Raw genomic sequence first — 27,143 nt, 5'->3', positions numbered from 1 at the left:
GTGTTGCCATTAGCATTGCTTATTCAGCCATTGGAAAAGACATGAAATTGCTTGTTGGTTCTCTCAAGTGGCAAATCCTGTTTACTGCACATACTGTGAAAATGTGACAAACACATTGCAAAACAAAAGTTCCCTTGGCACTTCCTTCTCAGAAGCCTTGAACTACAATTCCCTTGTGCACTCTCACAGTCCAGTTAAAGATGGGGTGGGATTTGTAGCACAGTACCTCAAGCAAATGTCAGGTTGGCTGGAATTCTATATAGAGACATTTGTTATGAGTACTAATTAAGTGAACAAATTAAACTGTCATAACAAAATGCCTTTCAACAGAAAACCATGAATTTGGCAGTTCCCTTAGTATATCCAGTGCACTGCTTGAGTGTCAGATTTTCTGGAGGAATTTTACCAGGCCTTCCTAAATGAAGCTTCCATGTTCAAAGGCAGTATACCTTGAATAAAACCAGATACTTTGACCAACCAATGTGGAGTGTCTTGCTCATGCATCCTTCTAATGAGCTACTAAGCCATTGCGAGCCTGTTATAACTCTAGACATTGATATTTTTGTGGGCTTTGCAGATTTCATGTATCCCAAAGATGGCATTCCCATTTTGGCCTTTTGTGTGAGAAACCAAATCCAGACTTAATAAGTGGCACTGGCTCTTTGGCAATTCATTTCAACTAGGTCTACGTGCATTAGCAGTCCAGTAAGCTGCCTGCCTAAACCACAGATACTAAGGATTCTCCCTCACTCCCTGTCTCTCTCTCTCTACTCAGCCCTGCTGCACTTGCCCAAGAAGGATTAAGAGCAAATGGTTGGGGAGATGGAGAATGAGGAGTGGGGCAAGGAAGAGCACCTGTTTCAGGAGAGAATCTGCAGTCTGAAGGCCTAAAGTAGCACTTAATCCAGCTCAAAGCAGTGCATCTGTGTTCGCATTTTCTGGCTATCTCTCCCCCCCCCCCCGCTTTTATGTCTCCCCATTTCCCATCATTGCACAAAGCCTCTACTAGAAACAAAGGCAGTGAGAAGCAAAAGTACACAGTGAGCCCACATGTGAGCCTTTGTCTGCTCAGGTAAGCAACAGTAACAGGCAGGTAAAAAGGTAAAGGTGAAGGTTCCCCTTGACGTTTAGTCCTGTGGTGTCCGACTCTAGGGGCGGTGCTCATTCCCATTTCCAAGCCATAGAGCCTGCGTTTGTCCAAAGACAGTTTCCGTGGTCACGTGGCCAGCGCAACTAGACACGGAACGCCGTTACCTTCCCACCGTAGTGGTACCTATTTATCTACTCACATTTTTACATGCTTTCAAACTGCTAGGTTGGCAAGATCTGGGACAAGCGACGGGAGCTCACTCCGTTGCGTAGATTCGATCTTATGACTGCTGGTCTTCCAACCTTGCAGCACAGAGGCTTCTAGTTATTTGTCCCTGTTTCTATGAAAAGTAGTAAATGGCAGCCATGGCTGTTACGGGAGTGGGGTGGGGGATGACTTTGTTCCAGAATGTAACCCACTTAACAACAATCTATTAGCTCTGATATGATATATGTGTGTCAATGAACCTTTTAACAGGCCCTATAAGAAGCCAGGAATGGAGCATGTGGAGGCCCTCTAGATGTGATTCAACTACAACTCCCATCAGCCCCAGGCAGTGTAACCAATATTGAGGGATGATGGGAGTTATAGTCCAACAGTCTTAGAAGGGCCACACGTTTCCTTCAACAAGCAGTTACAGCTATAAATGGGGTTAGTTTTAGTCTTAGCTGCCCTTTGTCCATTCTACCCAATAGTTGTTTGGTACAATTGCTAATTATCTGAAAGTGACATGCGCACACAGCTGTGACTGATGCAAGTATGTATGTCAAATTAGATGGGTGCTACAAAATGAATTATCACTGACATACCTCAAGCAGCTTTTGAGAACAACTTTAACAAAAAATACTGTTAGTATATTAAATGACAGCTATCCATCATTGTCACATCTGACTCATAAAGCTTCATGCAGTGTTTGGTTTAAATCACTTCACATTTATGCTTCAGTGGATTATCCTTACTTCACCTAGAATGAGATGCCCACCCTTACACCCTCCTGCAACAGAAGCATAGATGCATTCATCTTTCAGGCCTACCTGCCCATGAATCAGGAACGTAGTCTTTCATCTCCACATAGACAAAGAGCGAGGGCATCGTAAGTGGCATGTTGCTCTCGCTACGAAGGCAAACGTGGTGATAACCTAAAATAGAAAGTATGTGTGTCCCAGTAGAAAAATGTATTGCAAACAGGTGGCAGATATAAGCATACCGCGGAACTGTTTTGGAAAATGGTGAAGTTGATCTAAAACAGCCCTAGCATGACACAAGGTGTAGCAAAACTCACTGCTTAGTAATAACCAAGACCTAAGTGGAAATGTCCGTTGCCATTTGTGCTATTGGCTGCTAACCCAGCTGCATACTTCTCCCATGGTTCATTCTTTGAGACCAAATATGTTTAATGGGTCCTAATATGCAGCCTGGTGCATTAATCCATGCTGTCATCATGCTGTACCCACTGCCAGTCTGTACTGCATATGCAGAGAAGTGTCGGTGTCGACACAGAATGTACCGTCTACTTGCACCAAAAGAATAACACAGGTGGAGGTTCTTTAGTATCCCATTCTCACCTATTTTGTAAAACTATCAATTTTATGTAAAAGCAGTGTGGGAAATCAACTTTGATGAGACGTCACTAAGCGTTTGGACACTGAAAAATGCCAGTGAGTTGGAAGTTATAATGCTTGGGTTTTATTATTATTTAACTCTGCAGTTAAATAATTATGTAAAATCATTAGTCAAGCGAATCATCAGTGTTCATTTGTGTGCTGCCTTTCTGTGGAAAAACCATGCTCAAAGTGACTTGCAGCAACGTATAAAAGATGCATAATAAATAGCAATAATGATTTCAGAGAACTCAGTAGTTACAATTTGAAATAAATAATTATACAATGGATTAAATAATTCTACACCAAGTCCAGGACATTTACATATAATTTACACAAATGATTTAGTGTACAAAGTCAATCAGTCACTTTTCAGTAGCTACAAATAAGGTTGATTCTCACCAGTGCATACAGCTGTGATGGGAATTACACGGTGACCAATGAATTTTCCTCCTTCTTCTAAAGCTACAATTCTGAGCGAAGCCAGTTCTGGCATCAAAATCTGCCACGAAAAATCAGATGATGGAAAATTCAGAGGTCTTAGCTTGAATTACTACATAAATAAATAAACCTCACACACTTCTATTACATATTCTATTAGAATATGAACAAAAACGAAGAAAAGACTTGTGTCAGTGTTTGAAATTTTGTTTGTATAGTCAAAATAATTAAGGAGGGGTGTAGAAAAAGTAGCTCTGAGAATGAAAGTGGTTTTAAAATTGAAGATTGAGCAATAGTTTGCTATAATAATTCCAAAACTATTAGTCAGCTCTCTAACAAGCAAGGTCACTGAAAATTAACATCCTCACAGCTGAGGCGGGGCTTTGTTGCGGTGCTGCCAGCAACTCCAGAGAGGAGCTCTCTGGAAAAAGCTGGAACCCTTCGGTCCGGGATCCCCCTTTTGAAATGGGGATCAAAGGAGAGTCTAGAAGAAGTCTCTCTGAAGCAGATGGTGAGCAGCAGAAGGAGAAGAAAGGGAGGCAGACCCAGACTTTTTTCTTCTGAAGAAATCACCGTGCACGGACTGGAGCGGGCGCCATTTTTTGGCACTGAGCCGCGAGGAACCCTTTACCGGGGGAGAGGAGAGCAATCAATATAAACTAAAAATATATAACAAGTAAGTAAGCCGAAGCCTCTGATTTATGAAACAGCCTCATTAAGCTGAAATAAGAATGAAAATATTTGGCTGAAAGAATAAATGCAGCGGCGAGTTTATCTTATCAGTCTGACTCAAAAGCGAAACTAAGCTTCTCCAAGTGAACTATTAAAACACCAGGCTGATTCTAAAGCTGAGAGTCTGAGATGGAAAAATAAATCTTATGTTTCTGGAGAAGAATCCCAGACAGCAATACCGTCTGACTGGATTTAAGAGACTTCGGTGGATGCAGTGTGGCTAGGATACGTTACTCTTTGCCTTCTCTGGACTTTGTGAACTATAAATAATAGAATCTGGTGGTTTTCGGGAGAAGGAGCTGACGTGGCCGACTGGACTAAGGAGCATTAAGGGGTTAATGAAGATCACAAGACGAGCTCCAAGGACAATCTACTGGACAGTTTGAGACTCTGTGACTGTTGTTTTGTTTGTGACCGCGTGTGAGTTTAATAATAGAAGCTTGCTGAACTCAGGAGAAGAAGAAATAACTGCGTCACGGTTCTAATTGATATTGTATTTGCTGGGCTAAAAGTTGATTTTTATACTACAATATTTGGACAAAGATTGGAGGGAGATCTAAGGGGAGGTTTATGATGAGGGGTTTGAATTGTTGATAAAATTGTGGAAACTGTGGAAGGATTTCTAGGGGGTGATTATTGTGGTATTTATACAAACCCCAAAGCCTGAGATGGACCCCAAAAATTCAAAAGAACAAATGGAGACTTGGTCTGTTCAATCCCAAAGTTCTGGAATAGTGGTGCAAGAAATAGAAAAGGAATGGCAGATTAATATACAAAGGCTAATATTATCAGGGTTCCAGCAAGTGAATGCAGGTCTTAGCAAAATAGAAGATTTGATGAAAGGGACGAAAGAGGGGACAGTAGATGCCAAACAAAACTTAAATGAAGTTGTACAGACTTTAGAATCGTCTGTATTAGACATGACACCAGGTAATATGAATGCAGTAGAGAGTTATCCAGTGACCCATGCAGCTTCCAAAATTAAAAAGCATTATGACAAAAATCTTAAGGAGGCAGAGATACTGAAACCAGATAATTTTATGGTGAAAATATGGGAAGTGAAAAAAATGGATATTCTGTCAGATGGGCTGAAAGACTGTTCAATTCAAAAAGAAACTGAACGATGGGATGTATTGTATAAATGGCAGCAGCTACCAGACAATGTTGGAATAACATAGAATAAAATTAAAATTAAATGATAAGATAAAAGCAGGAGGGTAATCAAACTGTGAAAAAGAAAAAAAGTTGATATGTATTAGTAATATGAATTGATTGGATGATGTTATACTTTATGCTCTCCTATCCCCCAAAACCTTTTTTCCTTTCCTATCCCCTCTTTCTTTTTGTACCCTCTATCCCTGTTCCTAAATAATAAAAAAAAAGATCCAAAAAAAAAAAATTAACATCCTCACAGCTGAATGTGTTTCTGCTACTATATAATGTTTTATATTACAGAATCATAGAGATGTGAAGTTGGAAGGGGCCTGCTAGGCCTCGAAGTCCAATCCCCTGCTCAATGCAGGAATACACTATAGCATAATAGAAAAGGAACATGTTTATATTACAGTGGGTAAACATGAACCAGCATTTGTAAGTCCTATAATGCACCCTTTCAGTGATTGTAGTTTTTAAAGTTCACAATCGTCTAGTGTTTCAGGATTTTAGGGTGACCAGATCCCAACACATCAAATGCTTAATAATATAGAACATTGTATTCTCGACGGCTTTCATGGCCAGGATCTGATGGTTGTTGTGGGTTTTTCGGGCTCTTTGGCCGTGTTCTGAAGGTTGTTCTTCCTAATGTTTCACCAGTCTCTGTGGCTGGCATCTTCAGAGGACAAATGCTCTATTTAATTTTATTTATTTACAGTATTTAAAATACTTCTATCCGAGATTTCTTGCCAAAAGGGACCGAAGGCAGTTCTAAGCTCTGTGAAAACTAGTCATAACAATAACAGTACTAGCATAAGGGTAGCTTGCCAAATATTAAGTTACAGACTTCTGAAATTACAAAGGCTGCAGGAACAATCAATTAATGGTGCTAACTATATGGAAATTTACATACAGTTGCTTCTGTCATTATTTGGCAGGCCCACCATCATTTTAAAATGATCAGATCATCAAGAGAGTTCTGTGGTATCAGAACAAATAGCCATGGAGAACAAAGATGTACCTGCTACCAGTAGATAAATGTTTAATTGTTTTAATATAGTTTCTAGAGCATTTTTAAATGATCATCATACAGTTTTAATTGTTGTGAGCTATTTCAGGTTTCCAATGAGGAGAAAGATGCCATATATTCTCTCTCTCTTACTACTGGAGTTGAGACATCGCTGGAGTTTTGGATATCAGGAGCAGCTGAACTGGGAAAATAACTGTCTAGCATGGATGTATTAATTTTTTATTTTTATTTATTTATTGTATTTATACCCCGCCTATCTAGTCATTTCAACCACTCTAGGCGGCTATGTACCTTTAGCCTGCCTGAACTGCCAAGTGCCTTTGCTTTTACACACTCCAGAAATAAATTGCTAAGATCTCATTCCAATCAGTTAGCCGAGGAATGGTTACTTGGAGGAAGAACATCTGCTCTGTGTGTAGGTCATTGGTTCAATTCCCAGCATTTCCAGATAGGGCTGGGAAATGCTTCAGCCTGAAAGCACAGAGAGCTGATTCTGGTTGTTGGAAATAACCAACAAAATGTCTAATGATATACAGCATTTTCCTGTAATCCGAATTTTGGGAAGGATGTTTCTCCACAATACTAGCTAAACACTGGACCTGTAAATACTATGTAAATACTTTCAAATTCTTATATAGAACAATGAAGCTACGACTAGTCCCACTGTTAATCCTACCTAAAGCAGACTTTACTAGAATGAATGCAGGTGAATGGATGCAGCCCACTTTCACTATTTAGTGCTGATTTATCCAAAGTCTATATAGGTATTATGATCTTCAGTCTCCAATAGATGCGGAACAAAATGAAGAAATTAGTACTGCTGTTAATGTTAATAAGATCTGATTTGTGTGAAGCACTGAAAATTGATTGCTTCATTCCTTTGCACAAGCTGTTTGCCTTTTACTGGCAATTATAAGCAAGAACATGTGATTTTTTTTACTTTCAGCCTCTGAGCAAAGATGGTGAACGATCGGAATCTTTGTTAAAAAGTTCAGCTGCAGCTGCTAGAACATTTTGACAAGGAGTTATCCTTTAGGCCCATTGGCAGAGAAAGCATACAATGTCCCTTACTAGCCCCAGTAGAACAAATAGAAATACTGTATGGTTCTTCTGCTCATTGTGGTAGGATAATCATTTTGCATATGTTTTGGAAATTATCCTAGTAAGCTCCTCTTTGATGACACGTCAAAATAAATATGCATGTTTCTAGTATTGATGCCACTTGGATGCTTAGTACCTGGGCAATAGGCTGAAGATGTTTGGGAGTACTAAAATGTTTAATTTTTAGGTACAGAACAACAGCAATTGGTTAAAAAAATAATATAAATACACACAAAACAAATATTATGGATGGTACTGATTATAAAATTGTATGCAAGTAGCTAAATTAGACAAAGAATGGTATAGGAGAGAAAGAGAAAAAACAACGTGGACAACAAAGTATTTATGCTGAGTGGTTTAATTCTTTTGGGCAGAACTTTGCTTTCGTATCTTTGCTGTTTGTCGGTGTTACAACTACTTAAGGCTATTAATTTTATTCTTTGTATCTTAGAATGACTAAAATGCCCTTTTCTCACTTATTTATTTTTGATAATCACAAGTTTTTATATTTTTGGAGTGATTGTTTTATTGTATATGAAATATAGTACATAAAAACAATCAGCTTGGCAGATTTGACATTCTATTCAGAAATGGAAGGATAAAAACAAACATCTTTGTAATATATAATGTAGGTCTTGCTCAGACGGGGGTTAAATAATTTAGAAAACGATATCCAGATGAATTTTAATTTTAAAGTGCACCTACGTGGAGAGGAATGTCAGGTGTGGGGAGGCTGCATAGCCTTTTCTTATCCCTTAAAGTTTGTCTTTCAACAGGCTGTGTGTGAAAGCTGCAGATGAGTGTTAGAACCTCTAATCTGACACTACTGAGGTCCACTGATTTCCGTGGGTCTGCTTTAAGGGGACTAACTTTGGATTTAGCCCTCATAATGCAGTTAAAGAAGTACAAGCTGGCTTTCGAAGGGGCAGAGGAACTCGAGACCAAATTGCTAACATGCGCTGGATTATGGAGAAAACCAGAGAGTTCCAGAAAAATATCTACTTCTGCTTCATTGACTATGCAAAAGCCTTTGACTGTGTGGACCACAACAAACTATGGCAAGTCCTTAAAGAAATGGGAGTGCCTGACCACCTTGTCTATCTCCTGAGAAACCTATATGTGGGACAGGAAGCAACAGTTAGAACTGGATATGCAACAACAGATTGGTTCAAAATTGGGAAAGGAGTGTGACAAGGCTGTATATTGTCCCCCAGCTTATTTAACTTATATGCAGAATACATCATGCGGAAGGCTGGACTGGAGGAATCCCAAGCTGGAATCAAGATTGCCGGAAGAAATATCAACAACCTCCAATATGCAGATGATACCACTCTGATGGCAGAAAGTGAGGAGGAATTAAAGAACCTTGTAATGAGGGTGAAAGAGAAGAGTGCAAAAAAAGGCCTGAAACTCAACATCAAAAAAACTAGGAACATGGCCACTGGTCCCATCACCTCCTGGGAAATAGAAGAGGAAGATATGGAGGCAGTGACAGATTTTACTTTCTTGGGCTCGATGATCACTGCAGATGGAGACAGCAGCCACAAAATTAAAAGACGCCTGCTTCTTGGGAGGAAAGCAATGGCAAACCTTGACAGCATCTTAAAGAGCAGAGACATCACCTTGCCAACCAAAGTCCGAATAGCCAAAGCTATGGTTTTTCCTGTTGTGACATATGGAAGTGAGAGCTGGACCATAAAGAAAGCAGACCGCCAAATAATTGATGCCTCTGAACTGTGGTGCTGGAGGAGGCTCTTGAGAGTCCCCTGGACTGCAAGGAGAACAAACCTATCAATTCTAAAGGAAATCAAGCCTGAGTGCTCACTGGAAGGACAGATCCTGAAGCTGAGGCTCCAGTACTTTGGCCATCTGATGAGAAGAGAAGACTCCTTGGAAAAGACCTTGATGTTAGGAAAGTGTGACGGCAAGAGGAGAAGGGGACGACAGAGGATGAGATGGCTGGACAGTGTCATCGAAACAACCAACATGAAATTGACACAACTACGGGAGGCAGTGGAGGATAGGAGGGCTTGGCGTGCTCTGGTTCATGGGGTTACGAAGAGTCGGACACGACTAAATGACTAAACGAACAAACGAATGCAGTTAAACAGTATATGCCTATAAACCATGTGATTTACAAGGTGAGTGTTCTGGAAAAACGTAAAATAAAACATCTTGAGATTAATCAAAATAAAAACAATGAACTTCATTTCCAGATATTAATGTTTTAAAAATCATGCTTGGATTAATTAGTAAGTGATTTTTAGATAAACATCACCCTCTCAGCTTCCATTCCCCTCTTCAAATTAAATGGTTAGTAGGAACAAGGAAAGGAGTAGAGGGTTGTAAAACAATCAGTGTATTAAATATGCCTTAGAAACTGACAAAAAAGGCTTATGGTTCCTTGAAGACTCCTGCTTTATCTCTCTCTCTCTCTCTCTCTCTCTCTCTCTCTCTCACACACACACACACACACACACACACACACACACGCACGCGCACGCACACACACACACACACACACACACACACACACAAAAATCACACTTACCCATGTACAAAGAGTAATATGTTACTGGTGATTTGCAGAGGAAATTAATCTCAGTTGCTAGCTGCATGGAATGAATAGAGGTATTACTGTTGGCAGAGACATGCAGTACTTTAGGTTAAGTGCTAGTACCTTTTCAAATACAAAAGCATCCTCCTTCCATACAGGGTTGATTGAGTTGGCATTTGGAGTCAGCTTGGTTCTGTACCTGCGTTTGGGATCACCTGGCAGCCCAAATAACTCCACTTCTACATAGGACCTCACACTACGTTCTGAGAGGAACTGGCCAGAAATGATCTATGAATAAAGGAAGCAAGGTCAGTACAACATGTAATTGATAGTTTCACCTAATTTATTTAGCTTCTAGTTCTTTTTCGGCCAATGGACAAAATTCTGTTGTGTTTGTTACACTTATGGAAGGGTAATGTCACTGGAATGAGGAGATTTTCCATAATTAAAGGCTTCTTCCATCCTTCCTGGACCTCCCAGAGTTTGCATACAAGGTATGAGATCCGGGATGGTATGAGGTTTCCTGTCTTGGGCAGGGGGTTGGACCAGAAGACCTCCAAGGCCCCTTCCAACCCTATAACGATTCTATGATGTCATATGAGGATCAGAACAGAAGTAGGAAGTCTCTAATTACCCAAAATCTATCCCTCACCCCGTGAGAGCCCTTCCACAGGCATAATCTCTGCAACAGGATTTTGGCCAATATGTTTTCTTCCTTCAGATGCGTTCCTTATTATTTAATGCATGCTTGCTATATACCCCTTGCTTCTTTTTGGCAGTTCTGGGAATATGTAGTCCTCCAGATGTTGTGAGATGTGGAATGATACTGGAACACTGATCATCTCTCTCCATTGGCAATACTGGCTAGGAATTAAGTGAGCTGCAGACAACATCCAAGTGGCCACGTGTTTCCATCCTGCTTTATGGATCACTAAGGTTCTTTGTCTGCTGAAAGCTTTTTATCAATATGCCAGACAGTTAAGTGCAATGAGGTGTCACTATTACTGGGCAAGGGTGGCTCATGACTAAGGCAGAGAGGCACTCGCTCTTTGGATCCATGAAGCCCCCTTCATGGGGATGGAGAAAACGATGCCTTTTGCGATCACTTTTGCCCACTCTAGCAGGCACCCTCCCTTTTGAGGGGCATAATGACAAAAAAGGACACAAAATAGTTTGTATGTTCATATTGAGTTTAATGTGACCAAGAAACTACTGCCTTCACTCTGAATTGGCTTCGAATAGTTACATAATCATATAGCCAAATCAGACTGGCAATGTGGTAATGTTACTACTATCTAGAAAGAAGGCAGGCAAGCAGGCAGGCAGACGGGCGGGCAGGCAGGCAGGCAGATGATGGGGGTCTGAAGCAATCATTAATTGTGGTGATAAGAAGGAATTGAGAAAAGAGTGAGGTACAGTGGACAGTTTTAATTTACATGTAAGCTAAGCACCGTATTTGCACTAAAAATGAACATATAAACATTTTATTCCGTTTTTACACTGCACAGCTTTCAAATGTGTGTTTCCCATCAGTAAATAAAGTGATAAAGTTTTCTTTCTTTCTTTCTTGGCTGAAGACACAATGACTCAGTGAAGCAGATGTTAATTTCCCGTTTTCGAGTGATTCACTCACCACATTTAATCACTGAAAGAACTCGAATTTCCGCGAATACCACCCTGTAGCAGGGCACTATGAATTCATTTTGTTACAAAGATCCCTACCAAGAGCTTCAGTAAAAATGCACTTGCAGGGGTGTGTGCGTTCATAGTGTTACATCCTTGTGAAAGAGCTGCAAGTATGGAAAGCACTGGGTGGCCCTTACTTACTGTAATTGAGAGTGTGCTTGCCACAACCACATCAATGCGATCTACAGAGAAAGGATCAAATTGTTTATCTGGGCGACGCATGAAGGCATGTTTGAGGAGATAGCCACTCTGCCCGTTGAATTCAAAGAGGGCCATGTTCTGCTGCATGGGGACATCTGTGAGGGAACAGCCCAACAAAGGGAGGAGAGTCTGTTACCAAGAATATATACGTAAATAACAGATGCAAGTGTAATCTAAGTCCTCACTGCACTCTAGCAAGAGATATCTGTGTCTTAGCACCTGTGTATGCATGCATATGAAAGAATGGGGGGGGGAGTCCCATTAAGGCAAAGCAGCCATCTTTCCCCCTGTTCCTAATCTGAGTGATTTGGTTCTCTCTATGATCCTTCTATCTGAACTTCTATTGCCAGAGATACAAAGCACTTCTTGGGGGATCCCAATGTGATGTGGGTGTGCACAGATATGTTCATTTCAAAGCTCCCTTAGTGGGAGATTTGAAATCATGCCCCAATTGCTTATGTCATTGAAAACACCACTTACAGACACATGCCCCCCCCCCCCCATTTACAGGAATGTCCATGGGGGGAAAGCCTCATTGAATCCTTCCAGTTTGAAAAAGTAGAAGTCTGCTAGAAGCAAAAAGAGCTGGAAAGAGTCCAATCAGCCTTTGCATCATGCAGACAGTAAAAATACTTTGAATTCACGCGTTTTATAAGTGAAGCAAGTCTTGTGATATTGAACCATGTCGTTGGTCCCTTAGAGTCAAACTAGATGTTATGTATAACTTCTGTGGTTTTCCTACCCATAGGGGGGATCACTTAAGACATAAATATTTAACAATCAGACTTGTGAATTAAACCCAGTGCTAACCTTCTGATGGCCAATCACAAAACAAAGCATGCTGAATGCAAGATATGTAGGTGATGACAATAATATATCACTCAGTATGACACCGAAATTCCTATTACAGCACTCCCAATGGTAGTACCAGAATGACATTGCTATGAGTCCCCCAGCTAACCATCCGGGCTCTGAGATAAAACAAGTAGGTAGTCCTCTGTGTCTCTGGGACAGCAGATTTTGCAATCCTGCATATTACCTTCTGGATAATACACAAAACAGAAGTAAAGAAAGAGTCCGCATTAACAGTAATGTGTTTCGATAACTCCCATTTTGGGGTGGGACAGGAAAATATTTACTACAGAAAAAAAAAATACAAAATAAAATTATTAAAGGAAACAAACGATTAAAGGCTGCAAAAGAAGAAAGGTCAGGAGGAAGAAAAGTGCAGCCAGACAGGAAAGCAGCAAAATGTATACAAAGTGTACAAGAGTCAGAACATTAATGAAAATTTTGAGCACAAACCCAGAATTTAAAAGACAGTGCATAGCGTATAACTTACCTGTTGTCTGGAAATTTAACGCCACCATTTGGCAGCCAACATTCCAAAACATCTGAGGCATGTAGTTGGAAGAGTCCATCCTGGTGCCCTTGGGATAAATTCGGCTCATTTGTCTCTTGTTGTAGCTGAGTTTTCTTAATAAGGAAACCAAAGATTATTTGTGTATGTGTGACTGGGGAGCACTCGGGATCAGTTTTGCTGGAAAGCAATAACTGCATTTCATCTAATGAGAGCAATGGTTACAGGTGACAGAAGAAATGCTCTTCCTTAATATGCTACCTGCATTTAATTCAGTCTGTAGCAAATGAAGGAATTATGTATTCAATACAGAAGAACTAAGAGCATCTGGGGATGCTCCACATGCTGCAGGTACCTGTATGGAAGTCACTTCTTTGGGGGACATGACATTAAGATCACCATCGCACACGTTATGTATTTAGTTTGCTGCAGAGATCAGAAAGGTTATCTTTTTGGGACTGCAAATCCCAGAATCCGACAACCCAGCACGGCTACCAGCTATGCTAGCTATGGAATTCTGGGAGTTGTAGTCCAAAACCACAGTGGTCAAAATCCTATTAAACATTTCTCTGCACGCAAGAGAAATTGTGGAACTTGCCATGACAAGGGGTTGGGCACGTACCAACTGCATGCTAGGTGTGCAACCAGAGCATGTGATCAGGCGTGCAGCTGACATGTGATCAGAACCTCATCAGTTAGCCACAGCAATTCCTGCAATTCCTCTTGCATACATTTAAATATCCAGTAGGATCTCTGGCCAGTATTTTGTGATTCTGTGCATGTGACTTCAAAACATGTATATACCTCTTATCCAGATTCCTGCCTGTCTTAAAGTTCTTTATTCATCAGGTCCCCAGCCCTATTATAAAGTGCAGTCCAGGCCTCAATGCACCCCAAAGAGACAGTGTGTACTCCACACTTCAAAGGTCTACAGAGAAAGAGGCCCATATAACACAAAATAGGCATATCCAAGGGCAAGGAAGATGCGATTCCTGTAAATAATAATAATAAAAGCTCTCCCAAATACATGCAAATCGCAAAGTCTGATCCCTTCCACAAAGTCTTTCCACTTCTTTGTTTTAAATGGGGCAAAAATCCCCACTAAAAAAATTTAGATGCAATAATAAACCAGAATTGTTATTTCACATACTTTTGTTGTTTCTTTGCCCTTATCATCAGCAGACAGACGTATTTTGACAACAGAATAAACAAGGAAAGGAAGGCCCAACTATTTTGTGCAGGAACAATTGTGCACCATGGATTAGTCCCCATCTTATCTGTCCAGCTATCATTGCAGCTGAACATTGTCCCATCTCCTGCTGTCAGGCTTCAGAATTCCCAAGAATGTTGTAATGGGATATTGGCAAAAGCTGCAGTATTTCAAGGAAGGAGAAGACAAATATCCATAGCGGCGAGTCTAAGGCTCAAATGATGCCTTAGGAGTCTTTCCTGTACTGAAAGCTGTTTTCTGGTCTCAGGAGAGAAAGGAATGAGAAAAATACAGGACTCTAAATATATTTTTTTCCTAGTGGAGAGAAAAAAACAATTTAGGGAGAATGTCTCTGAGCTACAGAAAGACTGAAAGGGACAATGCTAAAGAGTCTTCTGTTGATCCACTGATCTTACTTTGAGTGAAACGAAAAGTGAGGGGAAAAGATGTGAGCTCCACAGACTGCATTACTGAGCTTGAGCGATAGAAATAAAGATTAATGGCATCCCAATACAGTATCAAGATGTGTGTCTTGATTCAGCAGATTACAGCACTATACAGAGAACCAAGGCCATTGATCTGCATCAAAGTATGAAACTGGAGTTTAAGTAATTTTGTTAATGATGCTTGTTTTGCTTAAAAACAAAAAAAGGAAAAGCTTTTGCTGGGACAGATGCTTGTCTAATCCTAACATTGCCAAATAAAGAGAACTTTCATTTACCTGGGCCATTGCTGAACTGTTTCTCACTATTTTCCTAAATATTTTCAGCACACTGCTGTGCAGTGACATTTTCTACCACAATTCTCATAATGCCTTAGCCAGCAAGGTCATTGGCTATTATATATGTAAGCAAGTAGCTTTTCCATATTTTTGTGGCCATTCTGTGAACCGAGCTTAATTCTAATTGACTCTTCATGACCAAAGAAGAATGAACATCTGGATGTACAAGTATCCTTAGGATCAGCATGATCTGAAAAAAGGATACTCTACAAACTGGATGGGGGATTTGGTCAACAGCTCATAAGCCTTCATTTCGGTGAAGGAGGAAACAACATAGCTTCGGTTCTTTTCTGGAAAAAGCATGGAAAACAGGCTTGTGCTCAGTAATCAAGATAGTTCAAGGCATTCTGCTTCCTGAAGGTGAGGATAAACACCATTTCTCACCCACCCAAGTCCAACCACCTAATAGCCAAAGCCAAATACATTTTAGTACCTGAAGCAGAAGATGTCACAAGTATCTCTTCCCTTTTCCCGCATTAAAAAAATATAATAGTAACTAATTTTATAATGAACAGTTTGCTGTGCTTTCAGAATACCCACATTCTGCTGCTTTAGGTGGCTGGTGCACTTTACCTGAGGGCAATGCCAGCCCTCCTCCATCACCAATCCCTCCATTTGTTTTTCAGTACCAATCCATTTCTATTGGTCATTTAAAAAAAAATACAAAAATTGCCTATATATTTCCATGACACCAAATGAAAAGATGGCAGCAGCACTGAACAGAACCCTAGCAAGTCTTTTTGTTGTGGCAGAACATGGCAATCATCTGCTCAACAAAGTTGTCATTACACTGAATGTTGTGCCCTTGCAGGTATAACCATCACATGCTGTTTGCCTTAATGGGTGGTACCAAGCATTGCTTTGTGCCTGTCCATGCCATTTCCTCTCTTCCTTCTGCAGAGCCCATGCACTTAGCCTGCTCATCTATCGGTGCTTATTCTGGATGCCCAAAACCATCAGTCAAGAGCTTGCTGCCTGTATTGTTGGAATACCTGCTAGCAAGTCCACATTTATGAACAAAAAGATTGCTGGAGCTTCTGGAACCCACTGGGTTGGTTTGAGGCTACAGCTGGGGCTCTAAGAGAGGATGAGGAAGCCTTGGAGGTCACTGAAATTTAGAATCTGGATCCACTGGACGTTCTTGTTTTGGCTGAGATTTTTCTCATTTTTAATATTTTTAGAACCACTTTTTTAGTAGTGCCTTTTATCTTAATTAACTCTTCTTCTATTTTCTAGACTGTAGCATTATTATTTCTAATCCATTATTAAAACTAATCCACTTGGGAGTTGAAATTTGGAGGAGCAGGTTCTGCAATTTTGGATGGAGCGGGTGGTTTCAGTTCAGAAATCCTCTCATGGCTAATCAATATTCAACCTGAATTCATGATTCTTTTGATTTCAGTTGATAAAAACATGAACCATGATGCAGGGTTTAAAACTACACATTCTTCCTCCTCTCAGATCTCAGGCACCCCAGAGTAATGTCCGTTGGGAGATACATTGTGCAGGGTCTACTGAAGAAAAGAAGTCTATATCCACATGCTTCATTTTGCCTAATGGCAGGGTTGTCCCTCAAGTTTTCAGATAACTGAAGCTTTCTCTAGCTGCGGCTTATCTGGTTCACATTATGGTTGTGCATTGCTTTCCCCCTCTGTACAGTTCTAAAAGCATGCTGTGGGTAACATTAAGCCTTTAGAAAAGAACAGGCGGGCGACATCCCAATGGTAGCAAAAGCAGACGCAGCTTCTCTGAGGTTGGCTGGAATTATGTGAAAACAATTCATTTAATGGGAGGGTTTGAAAAACAGTTTTCCTTACGTGCTGAGATTTCAAACGACTCAAATTTGATGGGCTGGATATAGTTAACCAGGCTGGACATTTCTTCATAAGCTGTCACTTCCAGACCTGCTGTACCCTAAGCAACATAAGGACAATTAGAGAACAAGGCATTATAGAAATGTGTTTATATCTGTATCACCTATATCTATGTATGAACATACCTCTAAAGAACAATTAAAAAGTACTGGGTAGCCTTCAAAGGAGCACTTAGTCAGGATTATATATACTGTAATTGTCTTTGAATATAGCCGATTTTGCCTTCCTGTAATGACTTTTGGTACAGGATGCAGCTGAAAACCTTTACTGGGCCCATGTGCACATTCCTAGTTGAATGAGGACCACGTTACAGAGACGTGTGCACTGTGCACAATTCTAGCCCAGGCAAAGCTGCTGGAGGGCTATGTATTTCCATAGGCCTCCTTGGGTCAGATTAAGACATTATAGGAAGTGAGTTTTGTATCTGGCTGTGGAGTTACAGATTGAAAGTTTGATTCCTCATTGTGTCTCTTGGTGGCAATCAAATCTATAAGTTAAGCTGTACTATTTCTTCCAGTGATCAATCATAAAGCAAAACAGACTACCTGGTGTTTCTGTTCCCTTTGAACTGTGGTCTCTATCCAGCAATGAATATACACATAAACTCAGAGTGTATAAGTAAAGCAGATTATGTGCTATGCCAAACAGATGTTTTCCCCATGTGGGGGAGCACCCATGCAAATAATAGCTGTATTACAATACTGAAGGGGACACGTCAATCCTTGCCCCGTTATCTTACCAGAAAGGACTGCAGACTGCATACTTAGATTAAGAATATAAAACAAACTGTGCTGGATCAATCAAAAAGTTGTATTGGTAGTATTCTTTCCCATGGTGGCCAGTCAGGTGAGAAGCCCATTGGTAAGACATGAGTGTTTCTGTAAGCATCCTTCAGTCTCAAGAGACTGTGGTAACGTGCTCTGAATAGAGGTCTTGGAACAGCGTCTAGTGTGGCTGAGAAGGCCAATTCGAGAGTGACAGTCCCTTCCACACTGAAGACAAATACAATCTGTACCCCATCCAGCTCCCTGACTTTGCTACTTTTGGGACTGCCTCTTTGCCTCGGCCTGCTGGACAAGGGACTCTTAAATTGGGAGAGGCTATGCTGCATCGCCTGCCTCCAGATGTCAGGGTTTCCCATCTGTTGAGGTCCATTCCCAAGGCTGTCAGATACCACTTGCAGATATCCTTGTATCACAACTGTGGTCTTCTTCTTTCCCTGCACTAGTTCTCCCTACAGGAGATCTTTTGGAATCCGACCATCAGCCATTCTAATGACACATGAGTGCTATGGTATCCTTTTAGGTATTTTTCCCAGCAACTGGTATTTAAGGCACAAGACTTCTGAGACTGAAAGTGATATGCAACCATGACAACTAATAGCCAACCTTATGCTTCATGAATTTATCTAATTGTCTTTTTAAAAGCCATCTAAGTTGGCAGCTATCACTATATCTTGTGGAAGCACATTTTATTTAACCTTACACAGTGCAAAGAAGTATTTCCTTTTATTCATTCAAGACCTCCTGTTATTCAGATTTACTGGATGAAATCTGAATTCATGTCCTACCAATGAGCTTAGCATCTGTCTGGCCACCACAGGGACATTCCTGGATCAACTCTCTTCCCATCTTGCTGGCCACCTGGGAACAAGAGATGAAATCCTATAAGGGGGTGGGGGAAACCTCTCTCCATTCACTTTCTCCTCTCCGGGCATAATTTTTCTCTGCACCTCTACTCTGCTCTTCTCATATGGCTCAATCACACCTGCCAAAAGAATCCCAGTTATACTGTTTGCACCATTATTTGGATTTTCAAAATTTTCCATTCACAATACGCACATTGATTTGTCCCGGCAATTGGTTTATTTCCTCCTCATTAGGAGAAGGTTAGTTTTAAATTGTATTGATGATGTATCACTCCCTTCCTTATCATTTCAGAGTGTGTGAACATTGATGCTGATTTATTTCCTTTGCAAAGGAGTCAGGTTTTTGGGCACTGTGGCCACTTCATGGCCACTGTGCTTATACCCTTATTATTATTTTTTAAGAGATATTGGTAAATCACTAGTAGCAGCTGCCGCCTGCTATAATGGTTCAAATAGAAAGAAATGAATTGATACAGTTAAAAATAATGTGCACTCCTGCCACTATATATACATGTCAGCTGGGAAAAATGTATTGGTAGAACAGAGAGATGAAAAGGATCGGTATAACTGTGGTTCTTTTCTCACTTGTGATTGAGCTCTTAGTCAGCTTTCTTCCAAAATGAAAAGCCCCACATTTTATAACCTTTCTTTGCAGGGGACTTGTTCCATTCCCTTAGTTATTTGGCTGGTCCGTTTCTACCCCTCTCTCAGCTTGACAATATGCATTTTCAGCTGCCATGAAAGAACTATACACAACATCCCAAGGTTGGACAATGACTTTCTATAAAGATATTACAATACTGGCAGTTTTCTTTTCATTTCCTCATCTAGTAACACAGGAACCATAATCATACCTCATCAGACTGCAGCTTTTTAATCTCTTCTTCATCCAGGTTTCCCAAGTCTTCCTCTACTTCAGGCACCTCTTCAGTTGCTTCACATGCCATGGCTGCTCATCCAAAACACAAATCAATGTGTGGTTAGTTATAATACCTTCGTGTGAAGACAGGGGGCATGTCTCTAGGTGGTGTTTTGGTAACATAAGCAGTTGGGGTATGATGTTCAAGACTGAGGGGACATGCTCCTGAATTCTTTCCTCTTCCCTGATCACCCTCTGATTTATTTAATGTTTAAAATTTCTTACACATCTGAGATTAGTGCTAGGTTGCCACCCTTGCTAACAAGAGGATACCTGTGCTCTCCCTATCAATTGGTGTTGGCTGGTCAGATCCAGACACTTCCTCCTCTGGATTCTTCCCTTTCTTCTGAGTATCCTGATTCTCTCCAGGTATAAACTGATTCTTCTTGTTCTTAATCAAGATTTTCCCCATGAGATCCTGAGGGCTTGGCAGAGGCACTCCTGGTTTTAGCTATCACAAACAAAAAGAAAAATCAATGCTGAGACAAGATTTATGCTTTCATAGGACTTCTTGCACCAAGATACAGCAGACATTGCCAAGGCAATGACATCCCAAACTCCTATTTGACTGTATTGTTACTTCACACCATGCACCAATTTAGCGGAGCCTAGAAATGTTATCTTTTTAGACTACAGTTCCCAGAATCCTCAGACAGCAAGGCCACTTACTGGAAAGTTTTCCAGTGGTTCTGTCAGCAGCATGTCCCCAAATATGGTTCTGCAGTACTCGGCCATCTTAGCCTGCTGCTTCGGTCTGTTGGAAATACAGGAATCAGACAGACAAGTTGAGCCTGGATATTGGTTGTAAAGATTGACATCATCAGCGGTTTTGACCCGAAGTCCCTTTTTATCCTAGAGATCAAATCAAGTGAGCCCTAGATCAAATCAGACTTGAACGATCTCTGGAGGCAAAAAATGTTGAAACTAAGGTGGTTGTCCTAGTTTGGAAAAGACAATAATGTTGAAAAAGACTGAAGGCAGCAAGAAAAGAGAAAGATCAAATACGAGATGGATTGACCCACTAAAGAAAGCAACGGGCTTAAGTTTCCAAGAGTTGAGCAGGGCTGTTGATGAGAGGACATTTTGGAGATTGTTCATTCATGGGGTCACCATAAGTTCAGGGTGACGTGACATGTCTTAGTTTATGCAAGATTGATCCTGGATTGGCTCATGTTTGCTGCGAGTTTAGATTTTGTCCTGATTTCCATTGTATGCTAAGCAGATTAATTATAGACACTATTGAGAGTTTAGATGCGATCCTATCATCACTGTCAGGTTTCCATAAATCAATTATCATATTATTCTGCTTTGCACTAATTCATCTGGACTGAATAATTTCCTTGAGGCTGAACTCATCTCAGGTTCATCTATAGGTATGCATAGAAAAAGAGGGTATTCAATGAAACAGCACCTTCCAGGGGTAAAATAATAGCCACAGGTGGGAGAATTTTTGGCTGTAAATCAGCATAACAGTAAAGGGCAAAAGAGAAAGTTCCCCTTCGCCACTTGGCTGCAATTTCTTGAAAAAAGGAAATGGTCTTCTCTCCTCCTGAATTCGAAAACAACTGTCACTCAGATATTGGCAGGAACACTGGCAAGTCTCGAGTCCCAAGCTTTGAGTCTAAGTTTCTAGTCCCTATAGAATTTTTTTTTCAGAAAAAAAGAAGGGTGTGGGTGGGGAGGTCTGAGGCTTGTGAACCACAGAGAACAGTTTGCTGTTGAAGCCTGAGCCCATCCCCTGGCCTAACTATCCCAGCTGATGATGAAAGTGCAGGAAAAACCCAGAGTAGTCATATATATTCCTTCTCTCTGCCCTCCTCCCCTTGCCCAGACCCACCTGTGCTCAGAGTTGTGGCCAATAGGAAAAAAAAAAGCTGAGGCTGCCTCACTTTCCCTCACCCCTCCACCCCCACCCTCTTGAAAACCCTCCCTCCCCATCACGACCTCCTCCTCTACTGCCATTTGCCACCTTTGCCTGCCTCTCTCCTGCAGGTGCCCACATTAAAAGAATAGGGACTCAAAAATGCAACTTGGAAAAATGGATCTGAGTCGTGTGTTGAATCTGAGTCTTTGTGGGGGGGTAGCTAAGTTGAGTCTAAGTCAAGTTGCTGGTGCGACTTAAGTTGGACTTGACAGCGAGTTGCAAGTGTCCATCCCTGGATAGTGGCCAGTCTATATCTTACACAAAGGTTCCTTGCCTTAAAGCACCCTGAATGCTAACCCTTTGCTAATCGACTAAAAAAGCGCCAAGATTAAGCATACAGTACTTCTAAAAAAAAAAACTAGCAGTCATTCTTCAGAGGAAGCCTGAAATTCAGGCTTCAGTTTTCCTACCAAAAGTCACAAATGTTTGCCACAAGAAGCTATTTGAAAACAAAATACATTCCATGTCCCGCCTCCACTCTCCAAATTTTCTCAAGTGCCCCTGCAGCCTTCTCCCTGTCAGCAAATACTTAATGCTCACGAGTCCACGTGGTTCTCAAAGGACAGGATGACTGGATAAGGAGAAGTTTTGAAAGCACTTTCTGCGATTGCTTCAATTGCGTCCTGAGGGGAAAGGGAGAGAGAGAGAGATTTTTAGACAGTGTGCCAAAAAATCCACAAAACCCTCATTCTCAGCAGATAATCCTGCGTTTCAAATATGCACTTCACATTTCTTTGGGAAATCCATGATGATGCAGGGAGTCTCAACAACATGGTGCATATGTAACTTACAGGTTTTTTTGAATTGTTTTAAACTTAATTTTTTAAATTTTAATACATGTCTAATTGTTTTTAAATACAATATTTATACAGTGCTTTTTAAATCTGTTGCTTTTTCTGTTGTGAGCCACTCTGGCCCTCCTATGAGGAGAATGGCAGCATATAAATAATGTAAATTAATAAATCAATAACTACATTCCCGTGTTACATTTGTTGTCAACAGCTCAAAGATGTTGGGGGGTGGGATGGTGTTCATATCCTTGCCCTCTGCAGTGTTAAAGTTGTGTTAAAGCTTTTGCAAGGGTTTTTGATCTTCCTATAGCATCTAGTTCTTGATGTTATCTTCTACTGTGATGTTACATTCGGCCTTACATGCACATTCTGCATAGAGATTTCTGATCAACCACAGCTCTGGGAAATGCCATATGTGTTGGCAAAAAAGAAAAAAATCTTCCCATCTTCGGCCACATGCCCGTGTAAAATCCATACTTTGTTTCTTAATGCATACTTTTAAAATTATCTGGTGGTGAACCTCTACCCAGAGACATGCAGGATCTGTAAGCCACTAACACTCCTTAAAAGGAACTCTAGCACACCCTTTCATCAGAAACTATATTTTTGTAAGACTCCTTATACATCTTATTTTTTTTATTATTATTTCCTTCTTTTCTGACATGGGTAACTAGCAGCCTACAGTACTGCAGCTTTCTCTATAATTACCTGCCTTTCCCTTTTCTTTCTCTGTTCACTCAGTGGCATCATACAATTGTACACCATGTCATTTATAATGCCATCTAACTTTGCTGTAGCAAGTTGAGCCCTGGTATGCAGCATCAGAGAAGCTTTGAAACTGGGAGGCTTCTGCATTTGATCTACATTTCAAAGGGGCCTGGTGTAGGTTCCATGCAGGAGAGGGTTACCGCCTCCACCCACAGCTCTTTTGGAGGAGACAGCCAAAGGAAGAAACAGAGAAGGGAGGCCCCAGGTGTTATGTAAGCTATAGTGAACCCTGGCACATGCTGTGCTAATGCACTGTAATTTCTTTACTAAGTTCATTGTTGTGGTGCAGAACAACTGTTTCATGCCATTATGGCTCCAGGAAAGTACAATGGCCTCTATGCACGCCACAGATTGTGTGGTGCTGTGTAAAGGTATCTGTGATGTCATGTAATCTAGAAGGCAAAACTGCTAACAAAAAAATTGCAAGCATATTAGACTGGTTGCTAAAGAGGGAAGAGGGGATATGATTCCTGTCCCATGCTCTGCTCCTGCAGCTATACTTAAGACACTAATAGCTTGGCTTACTTTTGGACCACCAAAACACACACACACACATGCGCGTGCACACACACACACACATTCTCTCTCTGTCTTGCTCTCACCTTTTATCTCACTTTTTATCATTTCCTCCTATCCACCATCTGTTTCTTGTCCTCCTTTCTCAGGTTGTTGGTTCTGTCACACAGATCCAAAACCTTTTGGTGCCTGACAACAGAGCTGAACTCGTTAGAAAGTCCACCTCACTTCCTCCTTAAGCCTAGATTTCTCTGGTTTACTTTAAACCTCACAACTCCTATTCTACTCAGCAGGGCTCCATGTAGAGGTGAGCGGAATTCTACCATAACATTTCCTGTGAAGTCATTTTGGCAGTAGATGGAAAATTTGTTCCTCAGCCCTTCTAATTCAACTGTGTCATCTTATATTTTTAAGTGGTTCCTACTGGTAGAGGTGACTCTACACATGGACATCACCAGATGGGCAATACCGAAATCAGATTGATTTTATTCACTGCAGCCAAAGATGGAGAAGTTCTATACAGTCAGCAAAAACAAGACCTGGAGCTGATTGTGGCTCTGATCATCAGCTTCTTAAAGCTAAACTTATGCTTAAACTGAAGAAAGTAGGAACAACCACTGGGGTATAATCTAAACCAAATCCTTTATGAATACACAGTGGAAGTGAAGAAGAGATTTAAGGAACTAGATTTGGTGGACAGAGTACCTGAAGAACTATGGATGGAGGCTCGTAATGTTGTACAGGAGGCAGCAACAAAAACCATCCCAAAGAAGAGGAAATGCAAGAAAGCAAAGTGGCTGTCCAGTGAGGCCTTACAAATAGCAGAGAAGAGAAACCAAATGCAAGGGAAATGGGAAAAGTTACAGAAAATGGAATGCTGACTTCCAAAGAATAGCAAGGAGAGACAAGAGGGCCTTCTTAAATGAACAATGCAAAGATATAGAGGAAAATAATAGAAAGGGAAAAACCAGAGATATGTTCAAGAAAACTGGAGATATCAAAGGAACATTTTGTGCAAAGATGGACATGATAAAGGTCAAAAATGGTAGGGACCTAACAGAAGCAGAAGACATCAAAAAGAGGTGGCAGGAATACACAGAAGAGTTAGACCAGAAAGATCTGGATGTCCTGGACAACCCAGATAGTGTGGTTGCTGACCTTGAGCCAGACATCCTAGAGGGTGAAGTCAAGTGGGCCTTAGAAAGCATGGCAAACAACAAGGCCAGGGGAGGTGATGGCATTCCAGTTTAACTATTTAAAATCTTAAAAGATGATGCTGTTAAACTGCTACACTCAATATGCCAGCAAGTTTGTAAAACTAAGCAGTGGCCAGAGGACTGGAAAAGATGAGTCTACATCCCAATCCCAAAGAGGGGCAGTGCCAAAGAATGCTCCAACTACCATACAATTGCACTCATTTCACACACTAGCAAGGTTATGCTCAAAATCCTACAAGGTAGGCTTCAGCAGTATGTGGATCGAGAACTCCCAGAAGTACAAACTGGATTTCGAAGGGGCAGAGGAACTAGAGACTGAATTGCTAACATGCGCTGGATTATGGAGAAAGCCAGAGAGTTCCAGAAAAACATCTACTTCTGCTTCATTGACTATGCAAAAGCCTTTGACTGTGTGTACCACAGCAAACTATGGCAAGTTCTTAAAGAAATAGGAGTGCCTGACCACCTTATCTATCTCCTGAGAAATCTATATGTGGGACAGGAAGCAAGAGCTAGAACTGGATATGGAACAACTGATTGGTTCAAAATTGAGAACGGAGTAAAACAAGGGTGTATATTGTCTCCCTGCTTATTTAACTTATATGCAGAATACATCATGCAAAAGGCTGGGCTGGAGGAATCCCAAACCGGAATTAAGATTGTGGGAAGAAATACCAACAACCTCAGATATGCAGATGATGATGGCAGATATGCTGATGGCAGATATGCTGATGGCAGAAAGTGAGGAGGAATTAAGGAACTTCTTAATGATGGTGAAAGAGAAGAGTGCAAAAAATGGTCTGAAGCTCAACATCAAAAAAAGAAAAAAAAACAAATAAGATCATGGCCACTGGCCCCATCACCTCCTGGCAAATAGAAGGGGAAGTTATGGAGGCAGGGACAGATTTTACTTTCTCCATGATCACTGCAGATGGTGACAGCAGCCACAAAATTAAAAGATGCCTGGTTCTTGTGAGGAAAGCGATGACAAACCTAGACAGCATCTTAAAAATCGGAGATATCACCTTGCCGACAAAGGTCCACATAGTCAAAGCTATGGTTTTTCTAGTAGCGATGTATGGAAATGAAAGCTGGACCATAAAGAAGGCTGAGCACCGAAGAATTGCTGCTTTCAAATTGTGGTGCTGGAGGAGACTCTTGAGTATCCCCTGGACTGCAAGGAGATCAAACGTATCCATTCTGAAGGAAATCAACCCTGAGTGCTCACTGGAAGGACAGATCCTAAAGCTGAGGCTCCAATACTTTGGCCATCTCATGAGAAGAGAAGACTCCTTGGAAGAGACCCTGATGTTGGGAAAATGTGAAGGCAAGAGGAGAAGGGGGACGACAGAGGACAAGATAGCTGGACAGTGTCATTGAAGCTACCAACATGAATTTGACACAACTCCGGGAGGCAGTGGAAGACAGGAGGGCCTGGCGTGCTCTGGTCCATGGGGTCACGAAGAGTCGGACCCAATTTAACGACTAAACAACAACACTGGTTTTTCATTTTCAGTATGTAATTTTTGCCATTCTATGTATTTTTCATTTGTATATTTTTTAATTTATATTTTGAAATTTCATACCACCCTTGGAATCCCTAAGTAAAACAAACCAAACTATGGGAAAATGACCTTCAAAGAACTCTGTACCTTGAATAATATTTCAGTTGTCATGGTAAACCCATGAGTGATGATGGGCTCTTCATCTGGAGGACGTCCCTTCCAGCAATCAAGCTCCACACAACGGCAACCTGCCAAAAGGCTTTGGCGATACATTTCAGGGGATGAAATTCCAGAAAACTGACCAGCTTTTAAAAAAACAAAATAAAAAAAAACAGGGAGAGAGGCAAGTCTGTGATCATACAGGCAAGTCAGAGGTTTTGAATGAGTACAGTGGTACCTCGACTTGAGAAAGTCCCTACATACGAACGATTCAAGTTAAGAGCGGCTCTGTTAGCAAAAAATTGCTTTGACTTGAGAACAGAGCCTCGACGTAAGAACCAAAAGAAAAAAGAAAAAACCTTTCCTGCCCTTATTTTGACCTAAGTTCACCTTAGGTCAAAAGAAGAAGAAAAAAATTACAAAAATTCACCCCCTAGTGGTAGATATGGATTAACCGGCTTTGCATTAGTTCCTATGGGAACTAATGATTCGACTTAAGAACAGTGCCTCGACTGAAGAACGAAAAACAGCAGATATGGATTAAATAGTTTTCAATGCATTCCTATGGGAAATGGTGCTTTGACTTAAGAACATTTTGACTTAAGAACGCAGTCCCAATACGGATTACATTCCTAAATTGAGATACCACTGTAATATTAGAGGGGGAAATGATCTGAATTTACTTAAATGTTTTAGAACTAGAGCATGGAGAAAGTACCTTTTTGAACTACAACTTCCAAAAATCCTTTCCCACCATCAACAGTGGCACGGTGGCTAAAGGGTTCTAAGAACTGTTAAATAGAGTGATATTTCCAATTTCTGCTTAGATCAGCCTTGCTAGTGCTTTATCCTCTAATTAATACTAATTTTTTCATCGGTA

General features: G+C 40.9%; 1 protein-coding gene and 1 long non-coding RNA gene across 3 annotated transcripts in view; one reads left to right on the top strand and one right to left on the bottom strand.

Annotated features, from left to right (window-relative positions):
• The window catches only part of PLCB2 (phospholipase C beta 2), an 82,509-nt gene that overhangs the window by 20,914 nt on the left and 34,452 nt on the right, over positions 1-27,143 (bottom strand). For both annotated transcript variants that reach the window (XM_020795775.3, XM_072986278.2), the window contains exons 11-22: positions 26,252-26,409; positions 21,848-21,930; positions 20,053-20,137; positions 19,657-19,834; positions 19,319-19,413; positions 16,760-16,856; positions 15,148-15,232; positions 12,934-13,058; positions 11,532-11,686; positions 9,828-9,992; positions 3,094-3,193; positions 2,125-2,229 (exon numbers count right to left, since the gene is read on the bottom strand). In XM_020795775.3, the coding sequence (XP_020651434.3) occupies positions 2,125-2,229; positions 3,094-3,193; positions 9,828-9,992; positions 11,532-11,686; positions 12,934-13,058; positions 15,148-15,232; positions 16,760-16,856; positions 19,319-19,413; positions 19,657-19,834; positions 20,053-20,137; positions 21,848-21,930; positions 26,252-26,409 (1,431 nt within the window). The remainder of the gene's footprint in view (positions 1-2,124; positions 2,230-3,093; positions 3,194-9,827; positions 9,993-11,531; positions 11,687-12,933; positions 13,059-15,147; positions 15,233-16,759; positions 16,857-19,318; positions 19,414-19,656; positions 19,835-20,052; positions 20,138-21,847; positions 21,931-26,251; positions 26,410-27,143) is intronic.
• On the top strand, positions 9,161-10,011 carry LOC140703190 (uncharacterized). Its single transcript, XR_012082563.2, has 2 exons — positions 9,161-9,288; positions 9,863-10,011. It is a non-coding gene; the product is annotated as an uncharacterized LOC140703190 (long non-coding RNA).

This window comes from Pogona vitticeps, chromosome 1 (genome assembly GCF_051106095.1).
Source record: "Pogona vitticeps strain Pit_001003342236 chromosome 1, PviZW2.1, whole genome shotgun sequence".
NCBI classification, from domain to species: domain Eukaryota; kingdom Metazoa; phylum Chordata; class Lepidosauria; order Squamata; family Agamidae; genus Pogona; species Pogona vitticeps.
The sequence above is the reverse complement of the archived record's forward strand: the minus strand, read 5'-3'. Positions and strand labels throughout refer to the sequence as shown.